Below are 20451 nucleotides of genomic sequence, written 5' to 3'. Positions count from 1 at the left end.
AGCCAGCCCGGTCAGTTTGACCTGACTGGCGGGTGTATTGTTGCGTATACCCACTAGCCTCTCACGGCTTTCGATACTCGGCCTTTCATTGTGGTCGAATGTCCTCGAAAGAAAACCCAAAGAAGATTTTTACGGCCCCGGAATAGATGAAGATCTGTAAGTACTATGATGCATTACTTTCACCTATAATAATTTTCGAATCCTTCAAAAGGGTCCGAACGATAGACGCGTAGTCCAACTCTCTGCCGCCCTCGGGTGTTCCATAGTGGAGGAACTTTGAACTTTGAACGAATTTCACAGAGTGAAATTTTGTACTATTCTCTTGTATGTAACGTTCGATTTTTTCCGTATGATGTTTTTTTCCTTTTTTTATGGCGGAAAAGTGTTCTAACTTCACTTCTGATATGCGTGAAAAAATTCTGTAATTCCTATCTCTTGTGAAAATTGTTGATAATTTTTTAGCGCTGGTTAAAAGTTCTATCCAACTACCCTGTTCAAGTTATCAATAATGATTTTTGTTTCAAGACAAATTAACAAACAAATTCTGATGGCACCGTGCAAGGTATCTGCGAGAAACCGACTCTACTCAATACCATTCAATATGCAAAGGCCTCAGAAAATTTCATTTTTTTCTCTTTTGTAAGCATTCTTAAAAACAGGCTCTTCCCATAACAACTGATATTTTCAAGGTTGATTAATACCTAACATGAAGAAAAAATTACTGAAAATACCTCTTGCTTGGCGCCCGCCAGCTGTATATTGCCCCTTAAGGCCTTTGCACATACAATTCAGTAACGCCATAAGGGATAAGTGTAAGGAAATGAACCAATCATGATGCAGTATTCAGGTCACCGTAACCTCACTACTGTTGTACGTACGGCGTAAGACGTAAAATTCTGTCGGGATGCAATTTTTATGGCATTCGCTTTACGGACAACCAATCGGAAGGAGTCCCGCTTTATTTTTAGTGCAAAGTTAGGATAGAGGTAAGATGTGGATTTCTTGTATAAAAATAATGAGTGATCACGATCAATATTTTAATAATAATATCTTCGATGACTTTGAAGGTGAAGTCATTGATGATGAAAGTTGCAAAGAAAGTGATGATCGTTGATTGATGTAGTCAGGGCATACCCACACTTGCATAATCAACAAACGAATAAATTTTAATTCACCATGCTATGACTCTAGGAATGAAATGTTAATATTTTGTTTCCTGAATAATCAAGAACTTCATTTTACATGAGTATATCGAATGAACAAGATGTCTCCATCAACATAACACTTAGCAATTATTTCACATAATTAAATACTACCATCTCTTCTATTGATCTACCAGAAATAATCAACTTGGATAACAAACATACTTGTTAGGAAATTAGTTTTCGTGTATTTATTCACATGAAATTATATACTGATACAGTAGAGTTCCCTTTATTTTCCCGGTTCGGGACGTGTCCTTGAGTGAATTTCATGTGAATCCGAATAATGGAATTGCTCCCACTCTGTCACTGTGGGGTGCGTTGGAGAGGGAAGGTGAGCAGTGGGTAGGCGCAATCGTAGTAGTGGGAGAAAAGCATAACCTAAGTCTGTCACGATATGGTGACCATCCCATTACTGAGACATTGCGCAATTCTACACACATGGCGTCGAAAACAAGAATGCAGAGTGCATGACGAGAGGGAGAACAACCCCAGAGGAGAAGAGAAGACAAATAATGGAAGCGGAAAATAAAGGAAACTCTACTGTACTTCTAGGCTGGATGTCAACACGAGGGTGGGGACCATCTCTCGTTCAGGATTGGTCAGAGTTTACACCTTACGTCGAGTTTGTGCGATGGACTCCACGTTTTACGTCTTACGCTTACGTTTTACGCCGTTACTGAATTGTATATGCAAAGGTCTTAACCGTGTCGGTATTGGGAACAGGAAATATCGTTGAGGGCGCTGTTTTTTGCCAATATGGCCGTCAAAGAGGTATACACACACGCGCTCACACAAGCCCCCATTTGCTTGTGTATCGTAGATGTGCACCCTTAACGCAGACATTCATAGAGGGCGTCTTGTTATTAAGCGTCCCCAATAGCATGGAGAAAGAAGGAACACGGACCGTTTCTATTTGTAACTAGATATCCAGAAAACAATTTTTACCAGTGCCGTCTAAAATTTAACAGGATACGGGCAATTTGTCGCCAAATTGTCGACATACTGCTTGGTGGATTGTAACTAAATCAAATAATTTAGATGGATTGATGAAAACCGGCTTAATAATTGTTTACAACCATCAAGTGTCATAATTTTCTCTGCTTGCAATTAGTAAAAAGTTCATCGATAATTCATTATCAATTGTTTAATGATGCAAGTACACGATAATGCACTTGCATCAATAACACGGTACACCAAAATAAGATCAAGTTTTTTTACCAAAGATGAAATTTACACCACTTATAGATTTTTGCACGCTGAATCCAACGGTTTTTGCGAAATTCCTCTAGCACGTCAGGTTTTAGAGAAAAAAAATGTTAAAGTTGTGAAATTTGTCAAAAATGAACGTTTTCAAAAAATTCTAATTCAATGAACTTTCGACAGAATTGAATGGAAAAAAAATAGCAGAGTATAGTTGAAAAATTATTTCATCCGTTATAATAAACCTCTTCCAATTCCGCGGCGTGATTTCGCTGCAAAAAAATCCTAAAATTCATAAATTTGGTTGAATTAACTGTTGATTACGTGAACTCTCAGAAGTTGGCTTCGTATATATTTCTAACCCCCTGAAATTTATTCAATAAGCACGTGGTTATTTTTGCAAAGACTCACGGTTATGGAAATAAACTGTGGAGGTTTTTAATGAATTTCTCAGTTGGGATTAATATTGGTCGCCGGTTGAATGGAAAATCGTCATTCTGGAATTACCATTGGGAGGTTGAAACGTTGAATATGAGGTATTTTCTCTCTATCATCCAGCGTAAAATTGGCTTACATTCACTATTTTATTTTATTTTTTAGTCGGAGGATCACCAAAGACCCCAGGATGACAGTTCCATGTCCCTAATCGTTTATGCGGCTTCTGGACTGTTTCATTGGTCATGCAAATTTACTTTCCAACTTGACTCCCCTCCTGACACAGAATTTTCATCGGCTGGAATCATCCCTGAATTTTTTTTATCGTGTGTGTGTCACTAGCTTTATTTCCTATTGTCAAATTAATTTTCTGCGCAAAAAATTACAATAAATCAAATTTCTGAAATAAATTTTCTCGTCTCGTTTGTCTCATCTCGTCTCGTTTCTCTCGCGTCTCGCGGCATCACTACTATAGAAAGAGGGCTGGAAAAATTCCTTACTTGACAAATCGTGTATTTTGATAACTTCATCCCAGAGAATTGATACTAGACAGGGAAGGAACAGAAAAATTCATAAAAGTCAAGCGGGAGAGATGAGTGGAGCGAGTGGAGAGACGACTAGAGTAATGGTAGGAGGTAAGCAAAAGGGGCAAATGGAGAGATTACAAACCTTGATTACAAGATTTCGAGACCCTAGCCATCGACTGACTTGTCTTTTGCGTTTGAATCTCCCTGCACGTCTCCCCATTTGACCCTTCTAGGAATTCACTTTGCTCACCCGTTTGACCTTTGTAATCTCAACCCTTCCGCTTGACCCTTGTCGTCACTCCACATTCGTTCCATCCAATTTAACAGAAGAATTTCGGAGAGAAACCCATGAGCAACTTCAGGATTGAACTGTCTTCTCTAACAGTTCGCAATTTCCTTAGAAATGTCGCGAAAATGTAAAAACTCACCCGATTCATTCTGTTACGTTTATGCACAATTCATCCCTACATCACAGAGGAGAAATATCACCCTGCTGTGAAGGAAGCCTATGAGATCGTGTTCAGCCGATCCATGTGTAACCAGGACAAACCCTGGACTCCATCAATGTGCTGCTGCTCTTGTCGCGTCCTGCTACAGGTATCAGTGAAAACCAGGGAGATAAAACTTGCGTTCAACGTCCCAGCGATATGGAGAGAACAGTATGATCACATCACAGACTGTTATTTTTGCGTGACAAACACATACGGATATTCTCGTAAAAATAAGAAGACTCTCCAATATCCAACCGTAAAATGATTGGATCCACCATCATTTTCGTCGATGGTACCTGTATTTCAAGGGAAGAAGGATACAACATCGGTGGACACGCCTGTTGCTGCAGAAGCACCTGTGTGCACCGACACAGACGACACAGAAGACATTTCCAAAGACGAAAATTACATAGAAGTACCATCGGTGTTAGTGAAACCAGGTCTCATGACCCAAGGGTAGCTGAATGATCTTGCTAGGGACTTGAACCTCACGAAGGGAAGATCGGAGTACATGGGTTCGGTTCTCAAAGAATTCAACGTCTTAGAACCTAGGGTTACTACCAGCCATTTCCGTCATCGAGATTAGACCTTTCGTGAGTATTTCGTGGAAGAGGAAGAGCTTTTATATTGCTCCAATGTGAATGGCCTTATGAAAAGTCTGGGGCATGATCATCATCCAGAGGCTTGGCACCTCTTCATCGATTCCTCTCGCACCAGTTTAAAGGCTGTACTCCTTCACATTGGCAATATTCACCCTTCTGTGCCTGTTGCGTACTCTACGTCATTGGGAGAGAACCATGCAAACGTGCAACTCCTCCTTGATAAGGTTTAGTACAGGGAATAGAAGTGGCTCATCTGTGCTGATCTGAAGATGGTCACACTCGTCATGGGGATGCAACTGGGATTCACAAAATACAGCTGCTTTCTATGCCATTGGGACAGTCAGGACAGAGAGAACCATTATAAAACTAAAGAATGGCCGCGACGCGATGAATTCATCCCTGGTAATCGGAATATTGTTGGGGAGCGACTCACTGAATCAGAGAAAATCTGTTTACCTCCTTTGCACATAAAACTTGGACTCATATCGAGCTTCGTGAAAAGACTCCAGAAGGACGAACCAGCATTTGCCTACTTAAAAACTCTCTTTCCGAAATTGGGTGATGCCAAAATTAAAGCAAGAGTTTTTGTTGGCCCACAAATCCGCAAGTTAATTGAAAATGATAAAGATTTCGAGAAAACCCTGAATCAGATTGAGCTGAAAACATGGCGCTCACTGAAGAAGGTCTTGTCTGAGTTCCTTGGAAGCCGTCGTTCACCACACTACCAACGAACTGTGCAACAGATGCTTGTGAATTTTCAGAAAATGGGGATTAACATGTCTCTGAAAATTCACTTCTTACATTCCCATCTATATTTTTTTTCGGAGAAGCTAGTCGACGTCAGCAATGAACACGGAGAACGATTCCATCAGGACATCGCGACAATGGAAAAGGGATATCAAGGAAAGTCCATACTCCATATGTTGGGAGATTATTGCTGGAGTTTAATGAGCGATGATGATACGGAGTACAAACGCAAATCCTACAGGATCTCTTTTCAGAACGCTGAAACTGTAAAACGACGAAAAACTTGTTGATGCCAATTTTTCATATTCAATGTTCAAAACTCGTTGTTTCTTCTTCTGTGATTAAATGCAAAACCCCTTTGCCCAAGTCTTATCCTTGACTTTACTCTTATTCTTTACTCTGATGCTTACTTTTACTTTTACTTATGCTTTATAGCTAGTTTTGAAATTTCACCCTGATGTACTCTCAAATTCTATCCTGATGGTACACTAGCATTCATCACTCTGATGCGATTTTGATGAATTTTGATGGGTCACCGTGAATACCTGAGCCTTCATTTGATGAAATACATACAAAAGTATTCATTTCTTTATGAGAGAATTTATTTTCAAAATATAACGGTAATTTCTCGAGTAATAAATTAAATTACATACAAAAAATGAAGTTAGAGACATACAAACTGTGAATAGAAATCCCAAAATAGATATTGTTGATAGAAATTAGGTTCAGAAAAAGGGAAAATGTGGGAAGTAAGTCGGCATGTCTGCTGAACCAATCCAGGGGATATAAACTATGAGGGACATGGAACTGTCATCCTGGGGGCTTCGTGAGTCCTCATCGTGTTTATGCAGTAAGACCTTATGATGAAAATAGTAAATGGACGCAAATGTGGGTGTGAGCAATCGTCCAATAGGTGATAGAAATAAAATACCTCGCATTTCACGTTTCAGCCTCCCAACGGTAGTTCCCGGATTCACAATTTTCCTCTTAAAAGGCGGCCTATATCACTTTAAACTGAGAAGTCCACTCAAAAATCTTCTCACAATTCATTTTTATAACCTTGAGCCTTTAAAAAAATAATCACGTGCTTATTGAATAAATTCCAGGGGGTTAGAAATATATACGAAGCCTACTTCCGAGAGTTCACGTAATCAACAGTTAATTCAACCAAATTTATGAATTTTAGGATTTTTTTGCAGCGAAATCACGCCGCGGAATTGGAAGAGGTTTATTCTAATGGATGAAATAATTTTTCAACTATACTCTGCTATTTTTTTCCATTCAATTCTGTCGAAAATTCAACGAATTAGAATTTTTTAAAAAAGTTCATTTTTGACAAATTTCACAATTTTAACATTTTTTTTCTCTAAAATCTGACGTGCTAGAGGAATTTTGCAAAAACCGTTGGATTCAGCGTGCAAAAATCTATAAGTGGTGTAAATTTTATCTTTGGTAAGAGACTTGACCTTATTTTGTTGTACCGTGTAAACAATTCAGGCTTTAAATATTGTGTAGAGATTCTGTGAATAACTAATTTAAAAAGGGAGAAATAAAAGACAATAAAAAAATGAAAAACTGAAAAATTAAAAATTTAAACCCTCGATGTAACAGTTGTAAACTGACCGATTTAAAAAAGGAGAAATAAAAAAAGAAAATTGATATTTAATAAATTTATAAGAAAATCGATGGAGCCAGGGGAACATGGCCAAAGAAAATAGAAGCAAGAGAGCAAAGTGGGGGAACACTAAAATGAACATCATCCCACGTGTTTATGGATATTCAATCAATTATGAGAATATCGATGGAGCCAGGGGAACATATCCAATATCACCAAGATTAAAGAAGACTAGGAGCGAGAAACGAGAGACCAAAGTCGGGGGGACACCAAAATGACCATCATCTCACGCGTGCGTGTGATTAATTTTTTCATTTGAAAACATGTTTCATTTCCTGTTAATGTACGAAAGATTTACGAAAACGTCATTTAAAATTTGTTGAAATTTAAAACAAATTTACATATCTTGTAGAAATTCTTAAGATAAACAGGTGTAGAAAAAACAATCAAGAGGCTTTGCTGTTATCCATAAAATACTCCACAAAATAAATTTAAAAAAAAAATTCTCCAAAAAAATTCATTAGTTCTTCAGTCATGTTCAAAACACAAAATCGAGGAAATCTCTCAAAAAAATTTTTCGTTCTCAGCAGAAAAGCATCTCCCCACATCATCATCAATTGACCATTATCGATTAATAATAATATTTCATAAAGCATCGCACTCAATATTCGTGCGACGATTAAATATTCTATCACCATAAACATAATTATTACCTGCTCCTTGAGCCATTTAGAATGTGGCCTACTCCTGGCAATTTGCAGTTTCAGCTCAACATCCTGGATAATTGTTTTCTCTTCAGTGTCAACCAGCAGCATTCTGCCAGGCTTCAGACGACTCTGTAAATAAATATCAATGTTCCTAATGATTATTCAAAATAAATTGACTAAGTTACTGATTGGAAATCATAAATGAACAGTTAATAATGAAAAAACAGCACTGGATGACGGTCCTACAGATCTATACAAACCCATTCCCTAAATTATTAAATTAAACACCAATACATGAGTTAATTAATGATCATTACAAAAAAAAGTTTTTAAAAATGCATAAAACAAAATTGCATTATAATGACTTCCCTATCCACATGAACGATCACCAATTTATGATTCAATAGCTTCCTGTTTCCACAACTAAAAAAGTCACAAAAACATTTGACAATTTGATAAACATCAGATGAATATTTCAATTTAATTGCAATGGAAATGAAACGCCAGCACAATGAAGGGTTGTTTCATTAAAATTCATTGCAAATAATTCCCTTTAACAATTCTTCTCATAAAGGTAATTATTCAGCGATTAGTAATTCTTCCATTGCAGACTCCCCAAAACAATACAAAATAACTCTCTAAAAAAAATATGCGTATGTGATAAAAGAATTAGAGGAAGAAAAAAATCATTTCCATCTGGACAAAAAAATATATAATTTCCAGGGGACGATCACGTGGTTATCCTCATTCCTCATCTGTAATCCCTACGTAGCCATCTTTAATAATCGACGTATGTAATGAGGGGGGGGGGGCAATTAGATCCTGCATTAAATGTTATCCGTCGACTTTCCTAAAATGCTGAAAGGATAAAATAACTAATCAAGTTTTTAAAAGATATAAAATATTGTTAAAAAAAATTGATAATGGTTTGATGCATCTGTTGATTGACATGTTCATCAGTTCATTAGTTAATTAGCTTCCAAATGATGCCCAGAACAAACATGGAACAGCAGCAGGTGTTGGCCCAGGCTCAATTTTCGATTCTGTTTTTTTTTGTTTCATATATTTTTTTTCGAGTCAAGTCGTCATTTTTCGGCTGCTGTAATCTCTTCATCTTTTACCTTCAGGACAACATTGCTGGGCGGAGTGTCATAGACGCCCACTTCAGACGCCATCACCATCATGTTATCCTTAGTGACGTAGAAGCGCGATGGGCGCAGGCCATTTCTGCCAAACAAAAAATTTAAAAAAGTCTTTTGTATTACCACCATTGTCGGTTATCACTTGTCTTTTATTAATTCTCGGTGAATTAATTGAGCTGATATCGTTTGCCATCGTCCTGGCACTGTACTTAAGAAAATAGATATCTAATGTTTCCTTGGATTCTTTTGATTAATTGGTTTCTTTTTACTTTGTACGACATTCGCCACATAGTTCAATTAATTTATTAAACACTAATTGGAGTGGAGAATAATATGTTGAGGATGTCATGGTTGTTCCAGAGAATTATTAAAGAAAATTGTATTTTTTTTAGAGAAGACTTTTGATAGAACAATTTCAACCTACCAGGCCAATAATAATAAAGAAATTAAAAATGTAAACCAAGCATTTGCGATGTACGTACACTCCCTCGCTCCTCAGATAATTTCTCCTTAGTGCTGATTAAATTAATGAAGGGGAGGGGAGTGTAGAGAGAGAGAGAGAGAGAGGGAGTGTAGAGAGAGAGAGAGAGGGAGAGAGGGAGTGTAGAGAGAGAGAGAGAGAGACTAATGTACTCTGTGTAATAGATCACTCGGGCATAAACTTCGTTTTCAATGAATGTGAGTACAGACCGCGCTTTCGGCTCGGCCTGTAAACTTCAACTTGTACTCTAATGTATTTATATTAAATTTGTATTTAATATCAAATTCTATTTAATATCAATTTATGCCGGAGTGATCTATATTTTATGTCACATTGTGCACAAATTGAGTTTGAAGCACGCTGAGCGAAGTGCCGCGTGCAATAAACTCGACATATTGCACGGCGTGACATAAAAATACTAAACGTTGGAACGGTACGGTTAAATTTCGCGCCATTCAGATCGAGAACGACATTATCACATCTCATGGTAGAGAGAACGGAAAACCGCAGAAATCGACGATTTGGGACTTTATTTTTCAGTATATCTTGGTGAAAAGATCGAGAACACAGTTAAAAGTCGCATGAAAGTGAAAGCAAGATTTACAGGCTAATCTTTGTACAAGACACCACAGGGACTGTAGGGGAATAAAATTCCGAGAATTACGTACCTGCCACTTTATTTGCGCTTAGAGGGGAAAATATTTTGATTTGATATTCTTCGGACAAGATATTAGACGGTGAAACATGAATGTTTGATGTAGTAGATATTGTTCTTTTTTTAAAATAACAATTTGAAACACGGAATGAGTTAGTTTGCTAATAGGGACCTGCGAAGCAAAATTGAGACTTTCATTACAATTTTGGTTTTCTTAAAAATTGGGTTGAATTTTGTTTTGTGTTGTCTATCTATCCATCCGAAAAATGGACGTAAATTACTGGTGCAATACATGTAAAAAAATAAATATTTTACCAAGTGTTACAATCGATGCGTTTTTTTTATTAATTGTAACAAGTGCCCATACATGCGTTTCGAAATGCAGTTCTAGATCATGGATGCAAATATTTTCAATAATTTTTGCAATATGTCAACTCCATTCCCACTCAATTCTAGCCCCTTTGTCGAGTATCTTATACGAAGAATATGAAACGAAAAAAGAGTTATCATGGATGGGAGGGAAGTGGGCAGCACGTTAACATTTGCGCCGATGTTGGGGCGCTTCGATGCGTTTATTGGCAAACTCGAGCGAGATAGAGGAGAATGGTTCAAACGAAAAATGTTCATCATTGAATTTTACATATAATTGTTGATTTGCCATTTGATCCGTCAATTTTTTATGAATTTTCTAAGTTGATTGACGAAGGCCCCTACTAGGAAATTTGAAAAAAATTACAAAAATTTGATGTTACCAACAAAGTATTTTACGGCATATTTTAGAGTGAGTATGGAAATTAATCGTGTAATAGCTGCATTGATTCAAAAAAATACTCATTATTGTCAGATTATAATTTGTCTCGCAAATACTAGTTATTTCGATAAATTGAATTCCGATTTTGTTCATGATTTTTTTCTCAATTCTATATCATGAGATAAGGTTTCAGTTAAAATTTCAGTCCAAGATAAAATTTTTTAAACGAGTTATGATTTTTTTAAAATTTTGCGTTTTTTTCGACTGTAAAAAAAATTCCTATCGCCTTTGATTCCCACTGAACAAAATCGGTGTCATCGATTTTTTTCGACTCTTGGTTTCACGTGGATCGCCCAGGAAGGAATTGAATAGTTAATGAATATCGAGACAAGTCAATAATCAAGTCGAAATAAGCCCTAAAATGTAGCTTTCGGCGAATTTCCATGGAATTTTTTCTGTCCTTTTCTGTGCTGTTTTTCTTCAAATCTGTCCTTCAAGAAACTAAGATTGATAAGTCTGTGGAAATAGATTTGCGGTATTCACTGTGCTCAATGACAAAAAATTTGTATATATGAATTTTATCCTGCGGAATTCAATTCTCCTCTATCTCGATCAAGTTTGCCAATAAACACATCGGAGCGCCCCAACATCCGCGCAAGCGTTAACATGCTGCCCACTTCCCTCCCGTCCATGATAACTCTTTATCTATCGCAGTTAGGAGAAAAAGTTATATAATAATGTTAAAAACGCGACTAAAATCCCAGAACATTCAACTCGAGCGCCATCGGGAACCTTCGGTTGAGCGGTCAGACGATCGTGAAAACCCCAAAATTTAGTCTTACATCGTACCTCATCGAGTACAGTAGCTTCTTGAACCTCACCTAGCTTACTAGTAACCAAGTACATCACCAGTCTTTGTAAGATCAACGTTTTGTTCAGTACATCACCACAATAATTAGTTAAACTTCATCTAAATTCAGTGATTCAACAGTATTAAATTCAGAGACAATTATCAGTGAAATAAGACTATCAACAGTGACAATTATACTAAAGAGTGTAAATAGTTAGTTAACGACGTGGTTCGATCCCACGAATAAACGGCAATTTTTATAATTCGTCTCAACGTTAATTTTCCAGCATTTCCCTCCATATTTTCTCCCACATCCACTCTAAACCTAGTGCCTCACCAAACAGATGAAAAATGTGTATTTTTACATAACAAACATCTTTTGTTTGAAATTTTTTTCTCTATCTGCAACCGTTTCCATAATATGATTGATTAAACAATAAAAATGTTATAAATAGAACTGACCACAACTTGTAAAAATCGACGTCGGATTCGGATTCAGCACTTCCGTTAACGTAAATTCCATAGATAAAATGTAATTTTTTTCCTAGCGCATACAGAAATAGCGTCAGCGTAGGGCGTACTATTTCTATTTCCACTCTAAAAAATAACTGGAAACAACTTTTTGGTAACATAAAATTTTTGTGAATTTTTTCAGATTTTAAAAATGGGGCTTTCGTTAATCTACTTCAAAAATCGATAGAAAATTAAAGAATTGATAAAAAAAATCTGAAAAAAATCAGGGTGGATTTTTCATCGAGTAGAATTATGAAAAAAAAAACGAATCTGAAAATGAAACGAATCTGAGATGGTCAGGGTTTAAACCGGTCGAATTGATATGGAATGCCCCATACACAAAAGACAAGCCCATTTCCACCTGACTTAGGTATCAACGCCCAGCCCAAACTACTACACTGAAAGAAAAACAAACACGTTCTCAAACAAGTCTTGTTTGGCCCAACAAAATCACTATTTGAAAATTGTCAAAAAAGAATTTGTTTCGTTCGAATTTGAAAGTCTCAATCATGAATAATTGTTCTGCTTTTGACAGCAACGAAATATTAGGCTCAAGAGGCAGATAATTCACAACACACGGTGCCTTTTCAGGATGAAAATATCTCATATAGAGGAGAATTTCTCTTCAAATATTTTATCCCTAAGTTACAAGATTGCTATCATATCATTATTATTGTTCCATTTAAGAGTTCATTTCTTATCAGTAATTATTAGACAGCCGAAACGAAAAACTTTATCTCTTGTTTCGCATAATACAATGATTTTCTGGGAGCAAAATATGTATGGGAGTATCGAATTACGAAGGAGTAGTGCTAGAAATGACATTTCTTACGTGTACAGAGAATGAATTTTTTTTTGAACTACTAAATCTATTTTTGCGACAAAAATTTTCCATTCCGGCGCACTCTCTCCATGTTCGGCACAAAAAAAATCCTTTTTCGATAATTTTCAAAAAAATATTTTCTTGGCACAAGTAAGACTTGTTTGAGAACTTTGTCGTTTTTCTCTCAGTGTAGAGCTACGAGCATGAGCTTTTGTCTATAGCTTCCCTTAGTGCTGTTAGCGCCCACTAAGGGAGGCTTTTTGAAAAATTCATCCAAAAAAGTTTTGAAAAGAGGGCAAACTTTTTTCTACAATTTCGAAAACCACTCAAGTTATGAACATGAAAATTCGCGTGTAGATTATAGGTTCAAAATTAATACATAGGTGTTGTTTTCTTTTTTTGAAATTCAACCCCCGAGAGGGTGAAACGCAGAAAGTTATAGAACTTTCTGGAGATTTCTCGAATTTTCTAGAAACTGATGAAATGTGCCTGAGAGATAAAAAAACTCAATTTCTCTAATAATGTATGAAAGTTCTAGAAGTTTTGGGAAAACTTGAGAATGTTCAATGGTACTTATTGGACAAATGATTCCCATTTCGCTTCTGACAAATTTTCTTGCAATTTAATATACGTAGTATATATAAGCTGAAAAGTTCTCAGGTTCATCGAAAAATCTAGGTTTTCCCGAAAAATTTAGTCAAATATGTGCATCTTCGAGGAAATTCTAGAAAATTCACTCTAAAATTTTCCAATGAACTCGAGAAAATTCTTGAATTCTAAGAAGATACAAGGAAATTGTCGGATTTTGTACGACGTTTGCGAGTTATTTTGAAAATTCAAGTAACTTCGGAAATATCAATAAAAAAGAATTAGAATAGTAATATTTCGAATTTTTATCTTCATAACTTCACAAATCATTCATCCCCCAAGTTGCTGAAAAGGGTGCATATTTTTTCAGACGATTTCGAAAACCGGGGAAGTTGTAGACGTGAAAATTCATACAGTAGAGTCTATGTATACTTAAAATTAATGAATACGTGTTTTTTTCTTTGGTTTTTTAAAACCACAACTTCTAAGGGGGTGAAACGCGGATTTTCACAAATTTCCAGAACTTTATCGAAATTTCTACCCTCTTTCTGGACAATGATGGGATCATAGAACTTTCGGGGCTTGTTGAGAATTCAGTCTCAGAGATATGTCATTTTTTCTTTCGTTATACCAAGTAGAAAATTCGAGAGAATTCAAGGAGTTTTTAGAAGTTTCGAGGAAATGCAAGGAGTTTCTAGAAATTTCAAGCGAATTGGAGAAGTAAAATTCTCCAACGATCACTGGGCAAAATATTGGAGTTAATAATTTGGAAAAAAAAAATTTTCCAGTAAAAATCATTGAGTTTCAGAATTCTGTCGCACTCGAATCTCACACGCAAAAAAGGTAGTTCTCATTCCCAATAATTTTCAATTAAATCTAGTATAATTGTATTTTAATTGGGGCAGATCTTTTCTTGCTTAAAAGAAATCTCGATTCTGGTAATCAGAATTTTTGAACATTCTCGTTCTGGAATTGATCATATATTGTGCTATAAAGTTAATCTGCTCATGTTTATAAATCCTTTGTTATTCAAAGTACATCATCTGACATATTGATTCAATTTTCAATGTTTAATTCGCATTCAATTATTCCTGAATTTTGTTCTTTTCCAAACGTCATTGACTTAAGCATCCCCCGGGTCTTCATTCCAGAACTTTTCTCAATTGAAAGAAGTAAGTTTTTGGTAGTGAACGTTAGGGATTTTTATTGAAATCAACTGAAATTGGGTAACGAATTTCTCATTCTCAGTACAATGCTTACTAGAACCACGAATTTATTGAAACCTGAAACTTGCTTCTGGAAACTAGAGACTCCTTTCAATGTGCGGAATTACAGTAGGAGGATATGAAGGAAATAAAATTATGTATTAGACGGACTAGCTGAACTATGGCGTTTCGGTAATTATTCGACCTGAAATGTTGAAATCAGCACAAACATTTGGCGCTTTCGAGAAGGAAAGACTGAACTTCGTTTAATATTTTAATAATTTGTTTAGTGAGATCCCCATGATATCCTCAAAGGATCTCTTCCATTAGATATTTCTCGAGCGGCAGAAGGTCATCTAGTCATATCTAGACTCCGGTATTAATGAATTAATTATTACTTATGCTCGATTAATTGAAATCATCAAGAGGATTATTTTGGGCGACTTGATTGAATTAAAGAAAACAATTCACAATTGTTTCATCCAACCCTCTGCAACTCAGTAATATCTTTGTAATTAATAATTAATTAAAAGAAATCAATAAGAATGGATAAATTCGCTGGTACAGCAACGAGAAACTCGTTATTCCCTCGTCTTTCACAATTATCCTGAGGAACCATTCTTTATCTAGACTTGTTTTCCTGATTTTTTTTTCATTACGATTGTTAAGTGCTAAGTAGTACTCTCGATCCACGGCCGTGGAGGTAGTGCTGTATCAAGATATTTATGGTTTTTCGGTTCTATGGTTTTTCTAATGTAAAATTTGTTTTTTAAATTCTTTGGCTTCTTTCTGGGTAAATTAAGAGATAAGTCTACCTGTCCAAAATAGCTCCGACATAGCGGCCATCGGTGAAGGTGAGAAGAGCTGGTCCGTCCCAGGGTTCCATTGCGCATGCAGCCCAGTGGTAGAAATCACGCTTCTCCGTTGCCATTGTCAGATCATTCTGCCACGCTTCTGGGACCATTGTCATCACTGCCTATAAATCGAATGATCATTATACGTGAGGAGATGATGAGAGACTACTATTAATTTTTAGACGAATTTGTTTGAAGCCAAAGTGGCCTTTAATTTATTTATTAACTCAAAAATTACAGGGTGACAAGTGGAAAAGTGAGGGGGTGATCATTTCGAAAGAAATTGTACAGCGGATTTAAAGATTTCAATATTTCAAGGATTCTGAATTTTTTGTGGAATTCCAAAAGACAGAAAATCTTGTGAAATATTCAAGTTTCGGAGGATTTCAAAGAATTTCAGAGAAAAACTGATACTTTCATATACTTTGAAGCAGTTGGACTAGAATCTCAAGATTTTGGAAAATTTTCTGAGAATTGAGCAATCTTCATGAAGAAAATAAAAGCTCGATAAGGAGTGAGATAGCTCGAGAGTTATAATAATAAAAAACACATTCTTGTGGCCATTATCCTTTAATAAAAATGCATACATTGGAAACTGTCATGGCGGAGGAAATGCATTTGGAAGTGTCGTGGCGGTGGGCGAAAGTTTGAAAAAATTAAACTTCCATGAGATTGAGCAATGCGGCCGCGACGGCGCTATTTAGGGTGTTTCGTGGGAAAGAGGTAAATAATGACATTCATCTGGAATTCATACAGAATGTTTACAATCACAATTGAAGTATCTATAAATTTTTCTAGAATTTTTTCAGATTTACTTTTCAAGTATTAACGATTGAAGTCTGCTTATATTAGGTGTATAACTTAATCTTTTCCTTTTTTTTCATTGAGTGCGGTGTCTTATTTAAAATTTTAATATTTACAAACCTGTTTGCGATTTTGAAGAGTGAACCTTACGATTTTTAATACGCTATATGTCATATCAAAAATTGATATTTTGTCATAAAATGACTGATTAATGAGATATTTAAGTTCCTGGATTTCACCTCTCATTGATCTTCTAATGATCTCGGTTGAGAGTGGTTTTCGGGAAATGTCAGGAAAATTCATTTGTGGAAAACTTTATTAAACCAGTAAACCATCAATAATAGTTGTAAAATAGATTTTTGTGATACCCGTTTGAAAAGTGCACTTTTCGAAACGGTTTAGTGTGCGTAAAGCGGTTGTTCTCCGTACGGCATGCGTAAAGTTCAAGAGCGTGCGTAAAATGAACTTTATGCACTCACACACAAAAACAACCACTTTACCCCCACTATCGTTGCGAACCGTGAACTCAACAAGCATCACAAAAAATAGGATGTATTACGTGTGTGTGCGAAAAAGTAGATCTTTACGCAAAAGTAACGAATATACTATTGTAAATTGGATCTATTCATCTTTTTAGAGAAGTTAATCAACATACAGTTTTGCAGGGAATTTTACAAAAATTTCAAAGTGACTAATTAAGATGAATACCTTTTCAAATTAAAAAAAAAAATCAATTTACTTGGAATAAATTACTCCCAATTCCAAGTTTACCACGCGGTAATGGACTTGAATGATATATCTACGAACATGTTTAAACAACCAGAAAGACAAATAATTGTGCATTCACTGCTAAATATTTCTTCGCCAAACGATCCATGAATCAATAATGTAAATGACAACAGACTGAGTCACCCATTCTATTTATTATGCATAAGCTCTCAGTTGCATGCCACACGATTTCTCAATTCCCCACCCCCCTAAATCGTAGATAACATGCAGTATTTATTATTTGTTATTTTTTTACATTCTTCTAACATCTTCAAAATTAAACTCTATCTTTACCTCGGGTAAGGTACGTTCACCAGCCATGACTAGAAACTCGAGTACACAATCAGCACATCCAGAGTCTGAGAGATTTGGCTCAACAACTGGATACAAATCCTTGAGTTTATCACCGTAAATATCACTCTTCATAACACCCTCACGGGCCTTCATAGCATTTACGTTGCCACGGAGAGTATTAATTTCTCCGTTGTGTGCGAGCATCCTGGAATTAAATCAATCAGTTATACAGTGTTGAGAATAATTACTGAATTGCATAATATTAATAAAATTGTAATTAATCAGATTTAAAATAACAGTTTGCCAGTATTCATGTAGAAAAGGAAGAAATTAATCGAATTTGATGAAAAAAGAATTCTATGGCATAATTTTCAAAGAAAAAAGAGATTTTAAGGATAATCGGGCGAGGAGGAAATGTAGGAGGTGAGGCGGAGGGGTTTCTATTGTTTTCCTGCAGAAAACCAATCGCTGAACAAAAAAATTTTTCCCATTTGGATTCAAAATTCAGGCAATATTAGGGAGTATCTCCGGTTAAAAATTATTTTTAGAGCTTATCAAATTTATTTGTATCTGTCCCACGCATTGAATGGTTTTCAGATTGTTTTTTTTTTAATAAATGAAAAAATATTAATCCATGCGAAAAAGTGGCAACATCGTCGGTAGTTTTTTCTTTTTTTTACCACGAGCTGGTACCACTGGTTCGAGGGAGCTCCAACCACAACGTTTCATCGCTCTCTCTCAAGAGACGTTTAAATTTACCGCGTTACCCTCATCCGATCGGTAGTTGGGACCTTGCTGCTCGTTTGGGGTGCGTGCACAGAAATTTAATTTTTTGTCATTCCGGCCGTAAGGCAGCGTTTCACGGACACTCGGCGTCCGTGAACCTCTGCCTACGACCTTCATGACAAGAAATATTGTTCGTGATACGGAAAAAAAAACTTTTCTGACGAACATGATTGCAGCTCGAGCTGCAAACCTCATATTCGCCAGAAAATTTTTTTTCGGCCTAATGACGAAATATACTATTTCAGTACTTTTTTCGCTATTATTAATAAACAATGCTCCTAAGCGACAATCTTTTTCATTCAAAAAATCATTGATCACATGTTTTAAATGTGTCTAAAGTTTCATGACTTTGGCTGCATTTTTTCCTTGGGTTTTGCAGTTTTTTTGTGATTTCCATAAGATCACGGGTTAAATGACCACTTTTTCAAAAATTCATAATAAATTAACCATGCTCCCCAGCAGTCTGAAACTTTGCACATGCCTTTTCCATCATTTAAAGAATATGTAAAAAAAAAAAGAAAAAAATGGCTGCTTTTTTTTCTAACCCTCCGGGCTCGCCCGATTATCCTTAAGCATAGTCTCATCAAAATCCACGGACTTTCAAATTTCACCGCGGTCTCCCCTTGAGGTGGTGCTTCCCTTTCTTGATCCGACTAACATTCTGAATGTCAGGCCTCTTCGTACTAAATCACTAATTGGTAACACTGCTGGAACTGCGAGTTCTGTGTCTGAGTCTGACAGGGCTGGTGCTGCTGTTAGACCTGCCTCCCTCTTAGTGACAGTCGCGTCTGGATCTTTGGGTCATGAGCTGGTGATTACCAAGGCTCGTGATGAGAAGCTGCATACATCAGCATTAAATGACGACCATGTGATAGCTTTTAGCGCTTCGCTACCTTTGAAACCATCGCTCATCAATGAGTTTCTTCCTTCGGATCTGTACAATCTTCGTTGTGCTGTGAAGTATGCAGATAAGAAGAAAGGGTTCTCCACTTTTGTCCAAGATAGGTAAGTTTCCATCAAAAGAAAGGAAGATGATAGAGCTACACGTATTGCAACAATGAATGATTTAAAAAACTTTTTGCTAGACTCTCAATAGATTCTTTTCCATTGGTATCCTCTAATGCTATTTCTCCATCTGGTACTTGCTATACTACCACTGATTCCCTGTCTCCTACGCTACCGCATCCTACCCATCCTACCCTTCCTCCTCCGGTGACGATTTCTCACTCATTATCCCACTCATATTTTAAACATAGTACGGCTGCATCGTTGTTGGAGCTAAATGGGTTGGGTGCTTGTCATCTTAGTGTGATCTCTCTTAGGGCTCATATTGATAGGGTCAGGCATTTTCTTGACTCTCGTCATCCACTTCATGTTATCGCCATGTCTGAGACTAAACTTTGCTCCCTTGTTGATGATGATATTGTTTCGCTGGAAGGCTATAAGCTTTTCAAACGGGACCGTAATACGCGTAGGGGTGGTGTTACACTATTCATCAGTGATTGCTTCAGGGTCAAGGTCCTGGCTTCTTCTTCACATGTCTGAACAAAGAGACCAGGCTTACCTGAGTATTTGTTTTGTGAGATCGCCTGCCATGGTGTTTTTCCAATATTTGTCGCGGTGATGTACAGGCCGCTGCATGCTTCGTTCCTTGAAGGCAGTGATTTCATCCCTTCCTTGTAGATGCACCTACGGGATTACAGTTCTAAGGTTATTCCGGATGATTTCAATGTTGATCAGCTCTTATCGAAAAATGCTGTGGTTTTTTCGTGTAGTATTTGCTCTGATAATTCTTTTCCGTTAGTAAAGCATGATGCTACTCATCACACTTGCACATCTGACACCTGGCTTAATCTCTGTCTAATCGATTGTGGAGATACTCTGGTATCTTGTCGGAAAACTGGCGTGCCCTTCAGATGGACATGATCTTATCACGGTTACGCTGCAGGTTGCTCTACCACGTCCAGCACTCAATAATAACATCTGCTATAGAAATTTTGCTGCATTGGATGAGCAGAAACTCGACTCTCGGCTGAGGTCTTGCGATTGGTCAGTGTTTGAAGGATCCTCATCTTTGGACATGATTTTGTGCCTCTGCCCAAATCTCTGTAGTGCTATCGAAGAATCTGTAGCAGTGAAGACTGTGAGGACGATCTTCAAGCGTAACCTGTGGTTCACGGAAAGTATTGACTCCCTTGTGGCTGAAAGAGATCGTCTCTACAGGGTTTACGAACGTGTACGCTCTCGGAGAACGCTGGATGAGTATCGACTGGCTTGTGGTCATGCTCATCGTGAAGTTGAGGGGGCACGTCAGTTGTATTCCCAGAGGAGGATAAAACTTCTTTCTGACTCTGCTCAGATCTGAAAGGAGCTAAGACGGCTTGGTGTTGTTTGTGTAGACAATGTTA

At 36.8% G+C, this 20451-nt stretch overlaps 1 protein-coding gene across 3 annotated transcripts in view; it reads right to left on the bottom strand.

Moving 5' to 3' along the window:
* Positions 1-20451, bottom strand: part of LOC107043748 (glutamate synthase 1 [NADH], chloroplastic) — a 301745-nt gene that overhangs the window by 68846 nt on the left and 212448 nt on the right. For 2 of the 3 annotated variants that reach the window (XM_015265359.1, XM_015265360.1), the window contains exons 7-10: positions 17258-17462; positions 15353-15513; positions 8651-8756; positions 7536-7658 (exon numbers count right to left, since the gene is read on the bottom strand). The exons of the other annotated variant lie outside the window; for it this stretch is intronic. In XM_015265359.1, coding sequence (XP_015120845.1) covers positions 7536-7658; positions 8651-8756; positions 15353-15513; positions 17258-17462 — 595 coding nt within the window. The remainder of the gene's footprint in view (positions 1-7535; positions 7659-8650; positions 8757-15352; positions 15514-17257; positions 17463-20451) is intronic. 3 annotated transcript variants of the gene reach the window in all.

Source organism: Diachasma alloeum, unplaced genomic scaffold (genome assembly GCF_001412515.2).
Source record: "Diachasma alloeum isolate Michigan unplaced genomic scaffold, Dall2.0 Dall_scaffold_00624, whole genome shotgun sequence".
Lineage (NCBI taxonomy): Eukaryota > Metazoa > Arthropoda > Insecta > Hymenoptera > Braconidae > Diachasma > Diachasma alloeum.
Note: the sequence above shows the minus strand (reverse complement) of the source record. Positions and strands in the feature narration are given on the sequence as shown.